Source organism: Nycticebus coucang, chromosome 14 (assembly GCF_027406575.1).
Source record: "Nycticebus coucang isolate mNycCou1 chromosome 14, mNycCou1.pri, whole genome shotgun sequence".
Classification (NCBI taxonomy): domain Eukaryota; kingdom Metazoa; phylum Chordata; class Mammalia; order Primates; family Lorisidae; genus Nycticebus; species Nycticebus coucang.
This window is the reverse complement of record NC_069793.1, coordinates 19,876,055-19,895,949: the sequence shown is the minus strand read 5'-3', so window position 1 is coordinate 19,895,949 and position 19,895 is coordinate 19,876,055. Positions and strand designations below refer to the sequence as shown.

At 56.4% G+C, this 19,895-nt stretch overlaps 1 protein-coding gene across 2 annotated transcripts; it reads left to right on the top strand.

Moving 5' to 3' along the window:
- Positions 1-712: 712 nt before the first annotated feature.
- MAPK8IP1 (mitogen-activated protein kinase 8 interacting protein 1) lies at positions 713-19,891 on the top strand. Of its 2 annotated transcripts, none has more exons than XM_053560045.1 (12): positions 713-1,006; positions 11,043-11,148; positions 13,091-13,396; positions 14,949-15,030; positions 15,341-16,156; positions 16,344-16,419; positions 17,242-17,414; positions 17,715-17,824; positions 18,006-18,122; positions 18,514-18,584; positions 18,687-18,785; positions 19,121-19,891. In XM_053560045.1, exons 1-12 carry the CDS (start codon positions 906-908, stop codon positions 19,191-19,193), a joined length of 2,130 nt encoding a protein of 709 aa, XP_053416020.1. In that variant the 5' UTR covers positions 713-905; the 3' UTR covers positions 19,194-19,891. The 2 variants fall into 2 exon arrangements, with proteins under 2 accessions (XP_053416020.1, XP_053416021.1); XM_053560046.1 differs by lacking the exon at positions 713-1,006 and adding an exon at positions 9,328-9,888.
- Positions 19,892-19,895: the final 4 nt, after the last annotated feature.

Genomic DNA, 19,895 nt, shown 5'->3' with positions numbered 1-19,895 from the left:
GGCTCAGTTCACAACCAGTGGCTGTGGCTGAAAGGAGGCTTGGGTCAGTTTTTAGAGAAGACGCCCTCTAAAGAGAATCCTTAGAGGTGTGGGGGTGTGTGTAAAGGGACAGGAATGAGATGCAGCCTGCATCCCAGTGCAAGAGGTAGGGTGTTCCTATCTCCCAGTGACAACAACACATTTTGTATTATGTTTTATCCTCACGATCATGAAAGGGACCGCTACTGTCTCCATTTCACAGATGAGAAAACTGAACTTCAGGTTTGTAAAGTTTCTAATGCAAGGCCCCACTGCGTATTCACTTGTGGAGCCAGGCTGTGAATACACCACCTGACTGCAAATCTGTCTTCCCTAGGAGTCCACTCTGACATCCTCTTCCTTTCTCTGCCTTCCTCCACTATCCCCCTTTCCTTCCCGCCTTCTCTATCTCTGCTGAGAGGGGCCAACTGGGCCTGGGGATCCAGGGTCCTGCCATTATCTGGTACTCAGGCACTAGACACACCCACGGACAAAGCACGCACTGAAAACTAGCGGCTTTGCAGGGTGGGGAGAGAGTCAGTGTTGGATGGGGCAGGGCTGGGCCAAGCCCAGGACCGCGGGGACCGTGGCTTCAGCACCTTGGAGAGCGCCACTGGGGCGGGGCTAGCAGGGTGGGCGGGGCTAGCGGGGCGGGGCGGGGCGCGCGAGTCACCTACCCGGGCCGGGGGCGCGCGCGGGACGCTCTCACCAGTCCCGCGAGCCGTGCGCGGTTCGGAGCCGCGCCCTGCCCTGCACAGGTGCGCCCGCCGCGCCCAGCCGAGCCCGAAACCCGCGGAGGCCTTCTCGGCGCGCCTCCGCCTCCTTCGCCGCCGCCGCCGCCTCCTCCGCGCCGCGCTCCGCCCGGATGGCCAGGGCTGTGCCGGAGAATGGCGGAGCGAGAAAGCGGCGGCCTGGGCGGGGGGGCCGCGTCCCCGCCTGCCGCCTCCCCGTTCCTGGGGCTGCACATCGCGTCGCCTCCCAATTTCAGGTAAGAGTCCGCGGCATCCCGCCCTTCGGCCGGGGCTGATCTGCCCTCCCCGCCCCCCAGGACCTCAGGAACCGGAGAACTAGAGGGCGGCATGGGCACCACCGGGATAGTCTCCCCCAGAAGTCCCCTCAGCCTCAAGTTCAGACTGATAGTGTCTGCGTATTCATGGAGCAGCTCCCTCCGCCATTCTTCGTCCCTAGGGTGGGAGCTTCTGCGCTGGAATTGGAGGAGGGGGCTTGGTGGCCTCCTGCTGCCCCCCTTCGGGGCTGCGGCAGTGTCTGGGGGTCTAGGGTCTGGCTGAAGATCCTAAAGCTGGCAGGCAGCTCGTGGCTTTCCCTGTGCCCAGACCGAGGATTTCTGAATAGAAACGGGAGCTGGCTTAGATGGCCTGTGGGTCCCAGTTCCAGGGAGCAGTCAACAACATTGGTGCCCAAAGGAGGGAGTCTTGGGCCCCTCCCCCAACCCTGCCTGACCAGATGGGCCTCACTGCCAGGCTTGGCCTGGCCAGGACCCTCTGTGGATTTGGACAGCCCCAACCTGGTCAGGTGTGTCTCTCAGGGCAGGTGTAGAAGGCTCCACCTCAACCCGAGGATCCTAGGCCCTGCCACAGGAGGGAGGGGATCTGCCCAGAAGTAGCCAAGGACATTGGGGGTGTGGGGAGGGTCCCTGCTGGGGTAAGCACAGCCCCCCTTCCACCACCACCCCCGAATCTGATATTAGGCCAGGTGGATTCAGAAAAGCGAGGGATGGATGTTGGAGAAGGAAGGGATGAATGTTTCTCCTCCGTAATTCTGGCCCCCAGGTGGTGAGGAAGAGGAGGGTGTAACTCCTCCAGAGCCCAGAGGAGGAGGCTTAGACATACCTCATTGTTTCCCCATCTCATGAGCTGGCGCCTTCCCTTCTCCTGGGGCCCCCACCCCAGCCAGGCCCCAGCTGGACTCTGACGCCAGCCCCTCCTTGAGTATAGGGTCCCTGGCTCCCAGGCCCTCAGGTGGGCAGGGGTCCCTGGGGATCTCTAATGGCATCATCAAGCCCAGAAGCCTTCCCCCTACCTCCAGGCCCTGAGCTGAGCCAGGAAGACCCAGAGGGGGCCAGATGGAAGAGTCCACGCCTGGAGGCCTGAGGCTGCAGCTCTGTGAGATGCCTCAGACTCACCAGGGGAGGGCTGAGACTGCACTCAGCACGATGCACGATGCCTCCCCACAGACACTGGCTTCCTCCCTCCACGACTCTGCAGTGAGAGAGCAACGGGTTAGACAGACCTGGGCTCAAATCCTAGCTCTGCTCCTTTCTAGCTGCATGACCCAGGTGGCTTGAGTCCCCTCTGGGTCCCAACTGTTAAGTGGGCTAATTAATATAGATTCCCACCCAGAAAGGAGACAGCGTATATTAAGTCAGTGTTCAACAAGTGTCAGCCCTCCAGACTAGCAAACATCTTACCACTGGTTACTGTACAAATGGTAGCTCACTTCAGCCTCATAACTACCCTGAGAGAGGATGATGGTCTGCCCATTTTACAGATGAGTCCACTGACATTAAGGAAGGCAGGGTAGCTTGCCTTGGGACTCTGGGACAGTCAGAGGTTGAGGCTGGGCTAGAACCTAGGTCTTCCCACTCCACCTTCAGGCCCTGCCTCTGGCCCACAGGACAGTTTTGTGTGCCCCCAACACACACTTTCCCTGTAATCATGGACACTTTAGAGAGAGGAGCTGACAAAGGCAGACACCGGCCAGTGAGTGTGGCCAACTCTGAGCCAGGAGAGACAAGGGCAGCAGTGGGCCAAAAGGCTGAGGCGTGGGCCAGCCCTCCAGGACCCCATGGCCCAGCTGTGGACACAGGCCAGCTGGTGGGAATAATGAGGGCCAGTGTCTCAAGCCCACAAGGCCTGTCTCACTGCCCCAGTGGCGCCTGCTGCCCTTTCTCCTGGCCCACCTCTCACAGCCCTTGGCCAAGCTCCATTAAGCCCTGGGTGTTGAGTGCTCTCTTGTGGCTCTTTGGTGGGGTCATAGATTCAACTGCCTGGGGTTGAATCCAGGCTGGGCCTTTTTAGCTGTGTGCCCTGAGACTGGGCCCTTGACCCCTCTGAGTCACCAAGATGCCGGCTTTGACCCCTGCTCAGGATGGCCCTAATACTCAGATGAAATAATGGGTGTTGCGTGTTTCAAGATTTATGGAGAGCTGCACGTACACAGGGCAATGTGCTTTTGTGTGTGTGTGTGTGTGCGCGCGCGCGCGCGCACCTGGGCCCCCAGCACCACTGTCAGCTCCCAGGAGACATAGGGGGTCCACACCTAAACTTTGGTATCCCCGTTGCTCAGAGTAGGTTCTCAATAATGCCCTATTCGTTTATTATTTAATTAAGGCCAAAGTTGGATGCTGTCCTTTTAGGGAGTGTAAAGACTCACAGCACACAATGTCAGAGGATAACAATGGTAAGTGCTGATGCTCGGAAGGCACTCACTGTGCCCAAGCGCTGTTCTGAGAGCCTTACTCCTCACAAGAACCATACAAGCAGAGTGTCGTTATTGTCCATACTTTCCAGGTGGAGAAACTGAGGCAGATAGAATTTATGTAAGTTGTAGAGATGGGATTCGAACCCTGGCAGTCTGATTTCAGAGCCACCTCCCCCAAAAAGAGAGCCTTGGAGCCCTGGAAGAGATTCTGGGGAGAGAGAATGTGGAGGGGTACATGGACTTGGAAGGATGAGAACATTACTGTGTTGGTAGTTAGTGTAAATAAATATCTGTCGTTGTTTTCTCTGGTTATAGCAATGTTCTGACTATTACTAGTGGGTTACCTTAGGGCAATACTCTTCAACCGGTGTGCCGGAGTGCCTTGAGAGGGTCTTAGATGTGCTGTAAGTATTTTTAAAGATCATTAATTAAATTATTTTTGAAAGAAGTTTGAAGCACAGTAAGCATATTCTTTTTTCTTTTTTACTTTTTTTTAAATCATCATAATTCAAGTGTGCCATTGAAATTTAAGTACAGGTTCCATGGGATAAAAAAGGTTGAAAGCCAAAGGCGGTGCCTGTGGCTCAAGGAGTAGGGCACCAGCCCCATATACCAGAGATGGTGGGTTCAAACCCAGCCCCAACCGGAAAAAAAAAAAAAAATTAAAAACAGTGCCTTTAGGATATGGTATGGGATGAGGGAGTTTCACTTCTAATTTTACATACTACTGTATTACAGGTTAAGCAGCTCTTATCCAAAGTGCTTGGGACCAGGAGTGTTTTGGATTTTTGGTTTTTGGGGATTTGGGAGAATATTTGCATATGTTTAATAAGATATCATGGCGGTGCCTATGGCTCAGTGAGTGAGGTGCCGGCCCCATATACCGAGCGTGGCGGGTTCAAACCTGGCCCCAGCTAAACTACAACAACAAAAAAAAATAGCTGGGCCTTGTGGCGGGCACCTGTAGTCCCAGCTACTCAGGAGGCTGAGGCAAGAGAATCGCTTAAGCCCAGGAGTTGGAGGTTGCTGTGAGTTGTGTGATGCCATAGCACTCTACCAAGGGCAATAAAGTGAGACTCTGTCTCTACAAAAAATAAATAAATAAATAAGATATCATGTTAGTGCTCAAAATGTTTCAAATGTGGGGACATTTCAGATTTCAGATTTTCAGATTAGGGATGCTCAACTTATTTTTACAGTGAGAACAGGTTACTTGTAAAACTTACAAAATAATAAAGTAAAATTTAAAATTAAAGTGATATATGTTCATTATAAAGAAAACTCTAGAAAAGAAAATTTAGAAATTTATTCAGTGATGGCGGTGCCCGTAGCTCAGTGGGTAGGGCACCAGCCACATACACTGAGGCTGGTGGGTTCAAACCCGGTCCAGGCCAGCTAAAGCAATAATGACAACTGCAACCAAAAATAATAGCCAGGCGTTGTGGCGGGTGCCTGCAGTCCCAGCTACTTGGGAGTCTGAGGCAAGAGAATTGCTTAAGCCTAAGAGTTTGAGGTTGCTGTGAGCTGTGACACCATGGCACTCTACCAAGGGTGACGTAGTGAGACTCTCTCTCAAAAAGAAAGAGAGAGAGAGAGAGAGAGAGAAAGAAAGAAAAGAAAGAAGGAAGGAAGGAAGGAAGGAAGGAAGGAGGGAGGGAGGGAGGGAGGGAGGGAGGGAGGGAGGGAGGGAGGGAGGGAGGGAGGGAGGGAGGAAGGAAGGAAGGAAGGAAGGAAGGAAGGAAGGAAGGAAGGAAGGAAGGAAGGAAGGAAGGAAGGAAGGAAGGAGGAAGGAAGAAGAAAGAAGAAAGAAAGAAAGAAAGAAATTTATCCAAGATGTTTAAACAGATCAAGCACATTAGAACCCCAGTGAGGGGGTTCCCTGGGACTCATTTCTTGTGTTGGATTCATTCTTGTGCTGTGGCTGGGAAGGGAATCCAGACCCAAAGGACAAACCCTGCCTGACCCCTGTGTCTACCCAGAGCTGGGGAGTGGGGATGGAGAGAGGCTCCTAAGGATGTGGCTGTGCCTGGCCTGACCCCATCTCCCCAGGTTGGCCAGTGCCATCTCCCTAGAGTCCCAGACATGCTAGCCCCAGGTGTAGCTGGGGACACAGGAAGTTGAGTTGAAGGGGGCCGCTGACTTACAGATTTCTAAGGTGAAAATCTAAAGAGACGAGGACACTGTGATTCATTCATTCAGTATTTAAGTACCTATTTAGTACTTATTACCTATTCAGTATTTAATAGTATTTAATACCTATTCAATATTTAAGTACCATGTTGATCAATATAGACACAACCCTGCCCTTATGGATTAGCTGACTGTAAGGGAAGCCACCTCTGGTCATGTAACCCAGAGGTAAAATTATAGGGATACAGGAGCTATCACCCAGAGGACTATGGGAGCCAGTGGTTTGGCCTGGTCCCAGAGGTCAGAGAAGGCTCTGGGAAGGGAGAGAGGGAGGGGGAGGCGTCCACAGGGCAGGAGGCTGGGGGAGGGGAGAGTGAGTAGGGGAAGCCATAGGGAAGGGAGCCCTACAGAACCCTCAGGCCCCATCTGAGAACTTGGGCCCCTCTCCCTGAGGGCCAGCAGAAGCTATCGGAGGGTTCTGAGCTGGAGAGAAGTGACCAGAGCAGATTTACATCACAGATGTTGGTTTTACTTTTATTTCCTGCTGGAGCATGGCCTGTAGGGAGGCAGAGGGAGATGACCTGCAGCCAGTCAACAGCTGTCCTGAGAAGCCACTGGAAGCCACCAGCCCCATGCTCAGCACCTAGAAGGCTGTGGAGAGACATGCTGGCTCCCTGGACACAAGTCTCTCTGTCATGAGAGACGCCCATGGGGCACCATGGCAGGGACCTGAGGTCATTCAGCTGGCATCCTTACCTCACTACAGCACAGCCAGGAACACAAAGGCCCAACAGTGGCTTTTGTACAGCCAATGCCTGGATCAGATCAGGCCTCACTCAGCTAAAGCCTCAGCACGTACCACTTCCCCCTTCCTTTGCACGCACTTCTGACTCAGCCTACTAGGGCTGGGACCGCTGTCAGCAGCACAGGCCAATAGGGAGATGTGGTGGCTCAGGCAAGGGGAAGGCCCATGACATCCACATCAGAACACGAAAAGCACATTTGTTCAGGGCCAGCTCAGGATTGGGTAGGGAGCAGGTGGCCTGTCTACAACACAGTGAGGAGCCAGCAGGGCCAGAGGAGAGGACTGGGGCACCCGGGTGGGAGGGATCAGGTTAATGCAGGAGCAGGGGCCTTGGATAGGAAGGCGAGGGAGGTTACAATTATTCACACGCCAAGGATGAGACCTTGGGGTCACCTCATCCAGAATGGGCAAGCAGGTCTGACTGATAGGTGGTGGCTGCTCCAAAGGGCAGCACTGACAGAAATGAGGTCATTTCTCCAGGCCCAGAGGTGAGGGGGCCAACCTGCAGAGGATTGTGGGATTCAGTGGGGTGGCCTCCTGGTGCTCAGGACTCAGGAGTCCATCAGGAAGGTGAAGCGGGCAGAGCAGGAGGGAACCTCTCTCTCTCTCCTACCTTCCTCCCCATCCCTCCTCCCCTCCATCTTTTCCTGCCTCTTTCTTTCCTTCCTTCCCCATATTTGCCTTCCATGAGCCCAAAAGGATCTCCTAGGGTTTAGCTGGGAGACCTGGAAAATCTGTGCCTGGAAAAGAAGGAGGAAGAGGCTGGGTCCTCAGATGGGGACCAGTCAGTCCCCCTTGATCCCTGGTAGTGACCTCCTCACAGCACTCTGTCGTCCACAAACACTGTTCTGGTAACCCTCACCAGCACCCTGAGGCAGGTAGGGGATCGGTGGCCTCACTTTGTGTGTGGGAAACTGATGCGTCTTAGGCATCAGTCTTAGGCATCCTTATATCTGAGCCTTAGTCTTCCTCATCTGTGGAAGTGGGTGTAATTGAACCCTCTCCAAGGTCATGATGAGGATTAAGGGAGGTATATGTATGGCGTGAAGGTTAGCATCCAGCGCAGGGCAGCTGCTTTTTTTTTAGAGACAGAGTCTCATTTTGTCACCCTCAGTAGAGTGCCATGGCCTCAGAGCTCACAGCAACCTCCAGCTCTTGGGCTTAGGTGATTCTCTTGCCTCAGCCTCCCGAGTAGCTGGTTTTTTTTTTTTTTTTTTTTTTTGTTTTTTTTTTGGCCAGGGCTGGGTTTGAACCTACCACCTCCAGCATATGGGGCCAATGCCCTACTCCTTTGAGCCACAGGCACCGCCAGGGCAGCTGCTTGTAAAGTGAAAGAGTCAAGATTTGATCTCAGGCCTCCTGCTTCCAAGCCTGATCTGGTGACCATTCTACCATCCTGCCTCCCTTATGAGACACACCCAGGAGTAAGACGAGGGGCTGCCTTCACTTGTACCAGTAGAGCCAGGGATCAGGCATTGGCTGTCTGACCCCTGCCTAGGGCTCCTTCTGTCATTGTCCGTTAACCCCAGTTCCCGCATCTGTAGAGGATGATTCAGCCATCCCTGCCCCTCTACCCCAGACCTGTAGTCCAAGGAAGATGGACTCTTAGGGAATGTGGAGGGTGTAGAACCCAATCCTGACCCCAAAGGTTCTACTCTGGACCCTTCAGCTCCAGAGCAGTGGGTGGAGACTGAGGATGTCCTTTGACAAGTATCTAGCAGGCATGTCCCAAAGTCCTCGTCAGTCCAGACAGGAGTTGGGAAGGAGAGGACAAGTGGGTACAAGGTGGGGGATGTGAACTCCATCCACCTCAGAGCATCCAGGGGTGGACTAGTGAATGTCTCTGACAGAGGCCTGGTTCTGTCTCCCCCACCACACTGCCTTACATCTAGGCAGATGGTGAATCAGCCACATGAGAGAGCTGGGAGGGCTTCCCGGAGGAATGGGCCTAGCTGAGCACTCTTCCAGCAAGCACAGTTTGAGAGCCTACCACATGCTCCATCCAGGCCCTGGGCTGGGCACTGGAGAAGCATAGTGCCCACCCTTGAGACGGGTTCAGGTGATTCCATTTGGAGCTGGAGGCCTTGGGTGCCAGGCACAAAAGTGCTGCTAGTGGAGAGCCTTGGGGGGCTTCAAGTGGGGCAGAAGGGGTCATGGAGTTTGCGGCAGCTTTGCCTGATGGTGGCAGGTGGGTCATGGGGTGTGCAGGCTTAGGGAGACCGAGGCAGTCATATCAATGTGGAAGTCTGGGAAAGGAGAGGCAGGAGTTAGACAAGGGCTGGGTGTTAAGGAAGAGGAGCCAGGTATGAGGAGACACAGATGTGGGCAGGGGGCACTGGCTGAGCAGGGGGCATCTGGGGACACCTCTGGGTCAGATGCCCAGTAGTCCTGCAGCTCCCAACTCCTGGCTGAGTCCCAGGGGCTCCTATTTGCGCCACTGGCCTTCTCAGTAACTGTCCAGGCAACCGGTGTGTATTGAACTTAGTGCTGGCCACTGGGTTCTTGTCCCAGGGCCAGAGATGCCACCCTGCTCTGGCTGGACTGAGGAGGGCTGCTTTGGATTCTGGCCAGGCCCTCTTCCCCACAGCCCTGAGAACCTACCCCTCTTAGACTGCAGGTCACAGGGGCCCTAAGGAGCACCCAGGCCCCATTCCTCAGTCGAAACCCTTCTGTGATGGGGCCTCCAGGCTCTTTTTATTTCACCCCAAAGGGACAGGAAGCTCACTACCACCCAGCAGCACTTTAGCCCTCTCCATGAGGTCCAAATGCTGCCCTGCCCTTAGCTCTGAGCCCAGGAAGGAGACGGCTCAGACCAAACCCAGCTGGCACCATTAGGTCTGGGCCCACAGAAGCCTCCTTGATGAGTTGTGGGGACTGAGCACTTGGAGTGTGGATGGGGTATCCGTTCTTGGGGGTGTTTCAGAAGCTCCCCTGCAGCCTCCCACCTGGCACCCAGACTGTGTTGCTGGCCCTTTAAAACAGATCAGGGGCTGGCTTTGGGGGGAAAATATCCCAGATTTCTGCCATCTGCTTACAAGCCTGGGCCAGGGAGAGGGGTGACCCCAGCCCCCGACAGGGGCATTGGAAGGGCAGGTGGAGCTCTGACAATGATTGCAGTAACCTGATCCCGTGGGGGAGGTGGCCACAGCAGTGGCAGCACAGGGACGGGAGGAAGCCGCCTGCAGCTGAGAGCTAGGCCGAGAAGTGCTGGGGCTGGGTCCGGTCAGCTGCAGCCTCCTCTCCTTGCCCATCTATTTTTAATGAGCTCCCCAGGCTTCTGCAGCCGGCAAGACTCAGAAAAGCAGGCCCAGGCAGTGGAGGCCGGAGACCATAGCCCTGCCTCGAGCCCTGGCCCCCACACCCTTCCGGGCATGAGAGGGCAGCCCTGGGGCCCTAAAGCCCCTCAGCAGGGCAGGGCTTTTCATGCAGCGGGTGCTGAAGATGGATTCGAGCCCAGACAATGACAGCTGGTTGGAGGATCAGTGGGAGCGCTGGTAGGGGATGTGGGGGCTGGCGAGGGTGGGTAGGGAGCTGGGGAGAGCTCCATTGAGCTGAGGGTCTCTGTTTGGTCTGACTGAGATAAGAGGCAAAGGGGTATGGGTCTCCTACATTCTCTTGGCAGCTGGGCCACCACTTCTCCTGGGTGACCTTGGACTAGTGGGTTTCCCTTGCTCTTTCTCTCAATCTCTTAATCTTATTTGGGAAGAAATTCATACATTCTCCCCAACTTCCCAAATGTCCCACCCATGCCAAGCCAGGCAGAATATCCAGGGCTAGGGGTGAGCAGATGCCAGGGGCAAACAGGCATTATAATGGTTGGCCTGGCCCTGCATGCAGAGATGGGGGCTCAGGGCTGGCTTGTGCAGAAGAGGGGTTTCCAGTGGCTAAGTGTTCCGGGCTGTCTTCGGAGGTTGGAACAACTCTAGCCTTACCTGGGACTTTTCCTGACCCCATCTGTGCAGCTGCCTCTTCAGGGTCCTTATGCCAGGCAAGGAAATTTTGTGGTTGAAGTGATAAGACCAAGAACACAGTGTGAGGGCACAGTCTTCCCTGAAATGGGCTGAAACCCCCCTACCTTGACACCAAATTTCCCTTGACTTGTTCCCAGGGCTCAAGAGGCCTAGGTCTTCCTGGACTAGGGAGCATACAGCTCTCCTCTGGGCCCTCCCAACCTGTCTGCAAGCACCTTGGGTCTTGTCACTGTAGGGATTACACAGGGAGCTCCCCCACTCTGGGCATCTCTCGGAATCTCTTCTCAACTCTGCATTCTCCATGGAGAAAATGCCCTTGCACCTGCCTTGACCCTTGGAGGCATTTTGCTGGCAGAGCTCAGGCTCTGACCAGTTGGGCCTTCTAGGCACTTGCCTCCTGGTTGGCAACAGGATGACAACTCCCAGCTGGGAAGAGCTGGAGTAACCTGGAGCCTTCTCTTCCACTGCCACCCTAGAGAACTGCCTTTTGGCACAAGCCACAACCTCTTTCCCTGCCTATTGGATACTCCCTGCATTGATGCAGACAGACCCCAAGTCCTATTCTCTGGGCTCTGGGCTCTGTCTTTGAGAAGCTGCCCCTTGTAGTAGGTAATAGGGAGATGTGAGTAGCTTACCAGTCCCCCTCAGTCATAACTTTGGTTTCTTGTCCCCACCAGGCTCACCCACGACATCAGCCTGGAGGAGTTTGAGGATGAAGACCTCTCAGAGATCACTGATGAATGTGGCATTAGCTTGCAGTGCAAAGACACCTTGTCCTTACGGGTAAGAGTGGGCTCCCACGAGCCCCCGAGTGGGGTGGCAGGATGTTTAGGGACAGAAGTGAGGGCACCCTCAGATCTACAAAGGAAGTTTCAGGTCTGTTTGGCACCCATGAAGTAAAGTAATATGCATGTGCAGGAAACACCCACTAACATGCTTGGCACGTCTTGGGCGTACACTCAGAATTTTTTTTTATTTTTTAGCTAGGGACAAAGGATGGAAGCCTTCCTCCTTCCACTGCCCACAAGAAGAGAAAGGGCAGGAGGTCTTGAGGTCTCCAACAGTAGCAACTAGGGCCAGAGCTGAGGGGCAGGCTCAGGGAGCAGCCCTGGCAGAGGGCCTGAGGCAGAGCAGGGTGGAGTCTGCTGGCATCTGCAGTGCTTTGGGGCAGGAGAAAGAAACCAAAGCATTCCTGGACTGACTCCCATGGCTACTGGCTGCCATTGCAGCAGACCAGACCTGCCCTGCCCTTCAGTCCTAAAGAGCACCCCTGAGGGGTTCGCCCAGCATTGCTTTTGGCCCCTGGGCTTTGTCATGGGGAAGATGGCTGTCTCTTGTCTCTGAAGATCTGCATGCTGCCAGGAGGTCCTCAGTAGCTGGGGAGCCTGGGTCCTGTGGGGATTCTTGCTACATCTTTTCAGAAGAAGGGTGGCTAGTCAGGAAGTGCAAGGCAAAGCATAGGGCCAGGTTTTAGGGCCAGGGCTTCTCTCAGCCCCAGGAGGGTGGGCAGCAGCTAGATATGGTGTCAGGAGAATGAGTATCAATGGACAGCTGCCCTGTGCCTTGGGGAGGGGCTGCCTGTCCCTCTGTTGACCTCCTGCTATCCCCAGAGATTCTGGAAGCTCTGCCAGGTGAGAGGAAACTAAGGGGTAAGGATAGCCATCCAGTTCCTCGTACCCCAAATCTCCACATTTTACCCATGTCAGAAAGGGATGGAGGCAGAGGCCTTCTATCCTGGATCTGGGAATGGTCCCAGGGCCCTGGCATAGTTTCTCTGAGGCCATGCCTGTTCTGGACCCTCACACTGCCCTCTCCCCTGGTGTGCACAAGTAGAGGCTTGGAGAGGGTGGCCTCTGCAATTGGCCAGCGGTGGGGCCTTAGACAAGCTCCAGGGAGCTTCCCCACACCCTTGCCAGAGAGTCCTCACCTCTCTGAGAAGCTGGGTAGTAGTATTGTACCCAGGTAGCTGGTGAGAGAGGACCTGAGGGTCAGGGGATCTGTCCAAGGTGCCGAGGAGCTCATGGTGAAGCTGGAGGTAGAAGGGGGCTCAGCACTAGCAGGCTTGCCAGAGAGTCTCGGGCTGGGGCCGTGGAGGGGGAGCAGGGCTCGTGGACTGAGGAGAGGAGACCAGAGGGGCAGGGATGTCACTGTCTGGGCTCCTGGTGGCCTCGTGTGCCCCCTGCCCCTCCACGCCCCTATTCTGGCGACTCTTAAGGCCTCCGGCGTGTACTGCGGCCCTGCCCTCCGCAATCCCTTCGCCTTGCTGAGCCTCAGTTTTTCCAGTTTTCCTCGCTGTCTCTTCAAATACTAATCCATTCCCCTCCATCTCTTGGGGTGCCCTCCCCCAACTCCTTGGCGACCCCTGCGTCCCCATGGCAACAGCGGTGACTTCATTCTGGGCTCGGTTTACAACCCTGGTGAGGTCACTGGCCGTTGCCAAGGGAACGGGAGGGTGCAAGGACTCGGGAGAGGGAGACTGTGGGGAGGGGAGAGGTGTGGACCATCACCGGCGCTGACTGGAGTGGAAAGGGGGTGGCCTCGCGTCTCTTCGCGGGCGGAGGGTGGAAGCGGACCCCTCTCCCACCGCCCTGGCCGGCTCCCCACTATCTCCCCTTTGCACGGCGCGGGATGGACTCGCCCGGACGGGAGGCGGGACTTGTGGCTTCGGCCCCGCCCCTGCCGCCCCGGCCCCGCCTGCTGACGCCCCTCCGTCCGCGCCTCGCAGCCCCCGCGCTCTGGGCTGCTGTCTGCGGGCGGCGGCGGTGGCTGCGCGGGGAGCAGGCTGCAGGCCGAGATGCTGCAGATGGACCTGATCGATGCGGCGGGGGACACTCCCGGTGCTGAGGACGATGAGGAGGAGGAGGAGGAGGAGGAGCGCGCGGCGCGGCGGCCAGGAGCAGGGCCGCCTGAGGCCGAGTCCGGCCAGGATCTGGCGCCCCGCGGCCAGGGCCAGGGCCTGGGCAGTGGGGACACGTACCGGCCCAAGAGGCCCACTACGCTCAACCTCTTCCCACAGGTGCCGCGGTCTCAGGTGAGGCGCGAGCGGCGGGGGGCGGAGCTGAGGGGGCGGTGCCCTGGGGTCGGCAGCTAAGATGTGGGGGGTTGGCGGGGGAGTGGGGGCTGAGCGCCTCGGGGCCCAGGCCCGGCCCACAGGGTTGGGGAACCAGGAGGGACTCCAGCCGGAGGAGGGCCTTGCAGTCAGCAGACCTGGGCTCTGGGCTGCGGAGATCCTGGGGAGAGGCTTCCTTGACTCACTCCCGGGGAGGTGGGCTCCAAGGAGCAGGTAGATCTGTCCTAAAGAAGAAGGCTGAGGTCCTGTTGGCCGGGTTTGGAATCTTGAGGAGGGGATGAGAGAGTAAAGAGTTGACAAGGACAATGGAGGAACTGGGGTAAGTAGAGAAGTAGGAGACTTAAGAGAACTGGGCTCTGAAGGGTTGGAAGGGTTTAGAGCTTGGAACCTAGGGCTATGGCAGGGTTTCCCCTTTGGGATACCCAGATCCTGGTGAAGGTGGGGTAGAAGCAGGGCCTGGAGAAAAGTAGCAAGGTGAGCAGCAGCCAGTTTGAGATCTGGGAAGCTGGGAATTCCCAGAAGTAAGGGGAGAGAGATGGGGGATGGAGCTACGTAGCTGAATTGGGGGGCCTCAGGCCCCTGGGCAGGTGGCTGGGTGCCAAGAAGAGTTGAATAGGGTGGGGAGAGCTAGCTGTGGCCTTTTGTCTTCCAGGCCTGTAAGGAGAGGTGCAGGGAAAGACTCCAGGGAGGTGGGGCTGCTGGTGGATGGTGCAGGGGCTGTGGAGAAAGGGTTGGTCCCTTTCCCAGGATCCTCTGAATGGCTTTGGCAGCCCAGCTCATGAATGTGAGGGCTTACAAGAGTTCCAGGGGAGGGAGACTCAGTTGTGTGGAGGGAAACTTGTGTGCAGGCATCGTGGATAGGGGGCCCTGGTGACTGAGGATGGGAGATGGGCAGCCCAGGAGATCTAGGAAGGAGAGCTGCTGACAGCTACATCTGTCACTCCTCAGTCATGTGCTGCCATAGTCCAGGACAGGGAGTAACATGTTATGGACTCATCATTGGATGATTTATCCCAGTCCCCCAGGCCAGCTACTGGGGAGCTTGTGCTTTTTCCAGGCTCTACCAGAATGTCCCATCCCTTCCTAGGCTATAGCTTCCTAAGCTCTAGGGCAAGGAGTCACCCTGTCTCTGACTGGGCTGGATTGGAGCCTCCTATGTGCAAACACTCAATGTCTGGGACTGAGGGTCTAATTATCTCCAGAGAGCTCCTGCATCTCCCCCCTCCTTCTCTCCCTGCCATCACCACTTCCTTGAAGCTCATGTGAGCATCTCCCTGAGGGTTGGACAACTTCCCTGAGCAGGATAGAGAGCCACCAAGAGCCAGCAGGCCTGCTGGGAGGGCTGTGACTTGTCTGCTCCAGAGGAAGATTGGGAGTGAGGCCCTTGATGGGGGAAGCAGAGTGGGCAGAGCATACAGCCTTAGGAATGGCTTGGTGGGGGCAGGGCCAGGGCCTCCCTGTGCCGGGCACTGTTGATTGCTCCTGTTACAAGAGCCCTTTGTTCCCTGCACAGGACACGCTGAATAATAATTCTCTGGGCAAGAAGCACAGTTGGCAGGATCGGGTGTCTCGATCATCCTCACCTCTGAAGACAGGTAAGTCAGGACCCCCTCCCTCACCTGGACCTCAGCCTGCCCTGACCCAGTCCACTTGCAGAGAGCAAACCCAACCATCTCCAGCTTGCCAAAGAGAGGGATAAACCTGCATCCCTGTGCAAGCACATCTGGAGCTGAGGTCAGCTGTGGCATGAGCAAGTTGATGGGCCCCAGAGCCTGCCAAGGGCCTCTTGCCCAGTAAGGTTTTGTCTTGGCTTCTGTGTCAACAAGCTCAGAGTTGAGGGGGCAGGTAGCCTGGGAGTCTAGGGTGAGGGCACCTGCCCTTAGCACTGACCTGCCTGCTCTCTAGGGGAGCAGACACCACCTCATGAACACATCTGCCTGAGCGATGAGCTGCCACCCCAGAGCAGTCCTGCCCCCACCAAGGATAGAGGCACTTCCACCGACAGCCCATGCCGCCGCAGTACGGCCACCCAGATGGCACCTCCGAGTGGCCCCCCTGCTGCCCAGCCTAGTGGCCGGGGCAACTCACATCGAGACCGAATTCACTACCAGGCAGATGTCCGGCTAGAGGCCACAGAGGAAATCTACCTGACCCCTGTTCAGAGGCCTCCAGACCCTGCAGAGCCCACCTCTGCCTTCTTGCCACCCACTGAGAGCCGGATGTCTGTCAGCTCCGATCCAGATCCTGCGGCCTACCCTGCTACTGCCGGGCGGCCACACCCCTCCATCAGTGAAGAGGATGAGGGCTTCGACTGCCTGTCATCCCCAGAGCGGGTTGAGGCACAAGGGGGATGTGCCTGGCAGGGGAGCCTAGGGGAGCCACCGCCACCTCCACGGGCCTCGCTGAGCTCGGACACCAGCGCCCTGTCCTACGACTCAGTCAAGTACACACTAGTGGTGGATGAGCATGCTCAGCTAGAGCTAGTGAGCCTGCGGCCATGCTTTGGAGACTACAGTGATGAGAGTGACTCGGCCACTGTCTATGACAACTGTGCCTCTGCCTCCTCACCCTACGAGTCAGCCATTGGAGAGGAATACGAGGAGGCCCCCCGGCCCCGGCCCCCCACCTGCCTCTCTGAGGACTCCACACCTGATGAGCCTGATGTCCACTTCTCCAAGAAGTTCCTGAATGTCTTCATGAGTGGCCGCTCCCGCTCCTCCAGTGAGTTGGCTGAGGGGAAGTGGCTGGGGGATTCCCATGTGGGGAAAGCCAGAATGAGGGGTGTTCCTGGCAGGTGGCCTTGGGCCCCCTCTGACTAACAGAGTTACTACTGAGCATTCACCCCCTGCCCCCTACAGCTCGACCGGAGCTGGGGCCACTCTCCTCCAGCCCCGTCCCCTTACTGCAGGTGCAGAGTCCTTTGGGCTGTTCTCCTGTGTCATCAATGGGGAAGAGCAGGAGCAGACTCACCGGGCCATATTCAGGTGAGAGCCCTGGGATGGCTGGGCCTGGCCAGGCAGCACTTTGGGCCACACCTCTCCCGGCCTCTGCCACCACCACGTGGTCCACACCTAACCACTGGCATCAACAGCATTGGTCAGTCAGCCCCAGAGGGACTGTCCACCCTCTAAGGACTCAGAGTGTGGTGACAAAATGGTTACAGTGTTGTGGTGTGGTGAGGGAGCCCAGTCTGCACCTAGTCTGGCCGAAGGCAGGGTGCCCAGGGAAGGATGACCAGAATGCCTGCCCACACCCCTCTGGACAGAAGTGCCCACTACTTGTGACCTCTCAATTTTATCAAGGACTCTGCTCACTTCCTCCTTCTCCTTTCCTCAACCTATGGGAAATGCATATCTGATTGACCTTGGTCTCCCTGGGAGTTAGTGTTGTGACAGATACACTGGATGCTTTTCAAATGTTTATTAAGCTAAAGATGCTTCTGTGAGGCCAGGCATGGTGGCTCACGCCTATAATCCTAGCACTTGGGAGGCCAAAGCCAGTGGATTGTCTGAGCTCACAGGTTCGAGCCCACCCTGAGCCAGAGCGAGTCCTCATCTCTAAAAACAGCTGGGCATTGTGGTGGGCACCTATAGTCCCAGCTACTAAGAGAGGCTGAGACAAGAGAATTGTCTGAGCCCAAGAGTTTGAGGTTGCTGTGAGCTATGACGCCACAGCACTCTACCATGGATGACAAAGTTACAATCTGTCTCCCAAAAAAAAAAAAAAAAAGATGCTTCTGTCGGAACCTAGAGCTGGCCTGGCTGGAGAGGCCCTGGGGAGAATTTCTCACATGCTCTCGGTGACAGGTTTGTGCCTCGACATGAAGATGAACTTGAGCTGGAAGTGGATGATCCTCTGCTGGTGGAGCTACAGGCTGAAGACTACTGGTACGAGGCCTACAACATGCGCACCGGTGCCCGGGGCGTCTTTCCTGCCTACTATGCCATCGAGGTCACCAAGGAGCCTGAGCACATGGCAGGTAACATTCCTTCTCACTCCTGCTGTTATCAGCCCCACATCTGCCTGCCCCAACTTGCTGCCAAGTGAACCCTTGCTCCACATCTCAGCCAGCCGGGGTGGGGGCGGGGGGCGGCTGGGCAGAGGTGATTTCAGATTTTCACAATTCATTAAAGTGAGCCCTAGCCAAGTTGGGATGTCTGGGGACTATGGCATCCTCTGCTGGCTCAGTCATCCCAGGTTCCTCACCACCCACCTTCCCTTGGTTGCCCAGCCCACTCCTGCGGGCTTTGCCCCTCCTCATGTCACATTTGCTTTCCAGCCCTGGCCAAAAACAGCGACTGGGTGGACCAGTTCCGGGTGAAGTTCCTGGGCTCAGTCCAGGTTCCCTATCACAAGGGCAATGACGTCCTCTGTGCCGCTATGCAAAAGGTACTGAGATCTTGCTCCCTGAGCCTCCTAGATGGGTACTGGCCCCCAACCCAGTCCAGGAGAAGGACACACGTGTTTTGAGGCAGCAGAGGCCTCAGGGAGGGTCCAGGCCCTGGGACAGGAGCTGCTGGCAGAGGAATGATCAGGCAGCCCCTGACATGTCCCCATCCCTCACCCATAGATCGCCACCACCCGCCGGCTCACCGTGCACTTTAACCCGCCCTCCAGCTGCGTCCTGGAGATCAGTGTGCGGGGTGTGAAGATAGGTGTCAAGGCTGATGACTCCCAGGAGGCCAAGGTGACTTCCCCCATTCCCCAGTGCTTCCCTAACGTGCCAAGAAGATGTGTTCAGCTGTGGGAGATGGGTCACACCCCTAATCCTAGCACTCTGGGAGACCAAGGAGGGTGAATTGTTTGAGCTCAAGAGTTTGAGACAAGTCTGAGCAAGAGTGAGATCCCATCCCTACTAAAAATAGAAAAAACTAGTTGGGCATGGTGTCCCATGCCTGTAGTCCCAACTATTCCAGAGGCTGAGATCACTTGAACCCAGGAATACAAGGTTGCTATGAGCTACGACGATGCCATGTGAGACTCAGTCTCAACAACAACAACAAAAAGAGGTGTTTAGTGTTTGTCCTCCCTTCCCCTCTGGGCTGGGTTACCACCCTCTTTTTTTCTCCCTCCTATAGGGGAATAAGTGTAGTCACTTTTTCCAGTTAAAAAACATCTCTTTCTGTGGATACCATCCAAAGAACAACAAGTGAGTGGACTGGGACTGGTGATGGAGGAAGGGGGTGGTCTAGAGCTGCTTGAATGGGGTGGGTCCGAGACCTCATCCTACCACAGGCCCGTCCTCCCACAGGTACTTTGGGTTTATCACCAAGCACCCCGCTGACCACCGGTTTGCCTGCCACGTCTTTGTGTCTGAAGACTCCACCAAAGCCCTGGCAGAATCCGTGGGGTATGTATCCTGCCAATCACCCAGCCCAAGGATCGGGCCCACCCTAGGGCCTGGAGCTTCTTCCTCACGCTCAGTGGCATCCCTCATTCCTCCCCACACCTCTGGAAACCTGTCCACAAACCACTAATGCATAGGTCTGGAGGGAGGGCTGGCCCTGCAGAGTGGCTTCTGAGCTTGGTAGCTGCTGGACCCATTCTCCCACTGACATGTCCTTCTGTAGGGACCGGAGCCCCACCTAGGGCCCCTAAGGCTCCAATTTGAAAACCCTTGGTTGAAATCCCATGTCTTCCTTGCCAGTGGCTACCTGGGTCATCTGTGTGTCCCCTGCCTTGTAGGAGAGCGTTTCAGCAGTTCTACAAGCAGTTTGTGGAATACACGTGCCCCACAGAGGACATCTACCTGGAGTAGCGCCGCAGCCAGCCTCTGCATCCCCCAGGCCCTCAGGCCAGCACCAGGACAGCTGGCTGCTGACGGGACACAGCACCCACCACCACCAGAGGACGGGGAAGTGGGGGCTGTTGGCCTGGGGGGAGGGTGGGGTTATGGGGAGAGGCAGATGCGGTTTATTGTAATATATGGGTTAGATTCATCTGTGGAGGACAGAGCAGGCTGCCCCGGGGTTGGGAAGGGCAGGGTGGTCGGGTGTCAGGCCTCAGCTGAGAAGTCTGTCTGGGAGCAGAGGGCTCTGCCCTATCCCTGGCCAGCTGTCCCCTGCCAGAGGTCTGGCTGTCTGGCTCTTGGCACCTGCCATGAGAAGGCCCATACCACCTGCAAGTGCCCAGCCTCCCCCGGCCTGAGCCCAACCCTCACTGAAGAGCCCTGAGCTCAGGCTGAGCCCAGCCGCCTCCTGAGGACTTTCCAGTAAGGAAATGGCACCAGCTGGAGGTGACGTCCCTGTTCTCAGCTCTGTCATTTGTGGGGCCTCTGGGTGGCTTCCACCAACCTCACTGGCATGCTGGCCCATGGGAAGCTTAGAACCTAAGCAGGGAAGAAGAGCCAAAGCAGGGGCCCACCCCAGCAGGAAAAAGTGGCTTCCTGACTGGCCCAGCCAGCCCTATCTTGGTCCTGTCACCCTGGCCCCAACTATTAAAGTGCCATTTCCTGTCTGGA

What these genes read in the sequence shown, in the direction of transcription:
- MAPK8IP1 (XM_053560045.1), top strand. Translation starts at nt 906, where the DNA reads ATGGCGGAGCGAGAAAGCGGCGGCCTGGGCGGGGGGGCCGCGTCCCCG. An exon ending in AAGACACCTTGTCCTTACGG is followed by an intron (nt 11,149 to 13,090) that starts GTAAGAGTGGGC and finishes CGCGCCTCGCAG; the next exon opens with CCCCCGCGCTCTGGGCTGCT. An exon ending in GGAGCCTGAGCACATGGCAG is followed by an intron (nt 17,415 to 17,714) that starts GTAACATTCCTT and finishes TTTGCTTTCCAG; the next exon opens with CCCTGGCCAAAAACAGCGAC.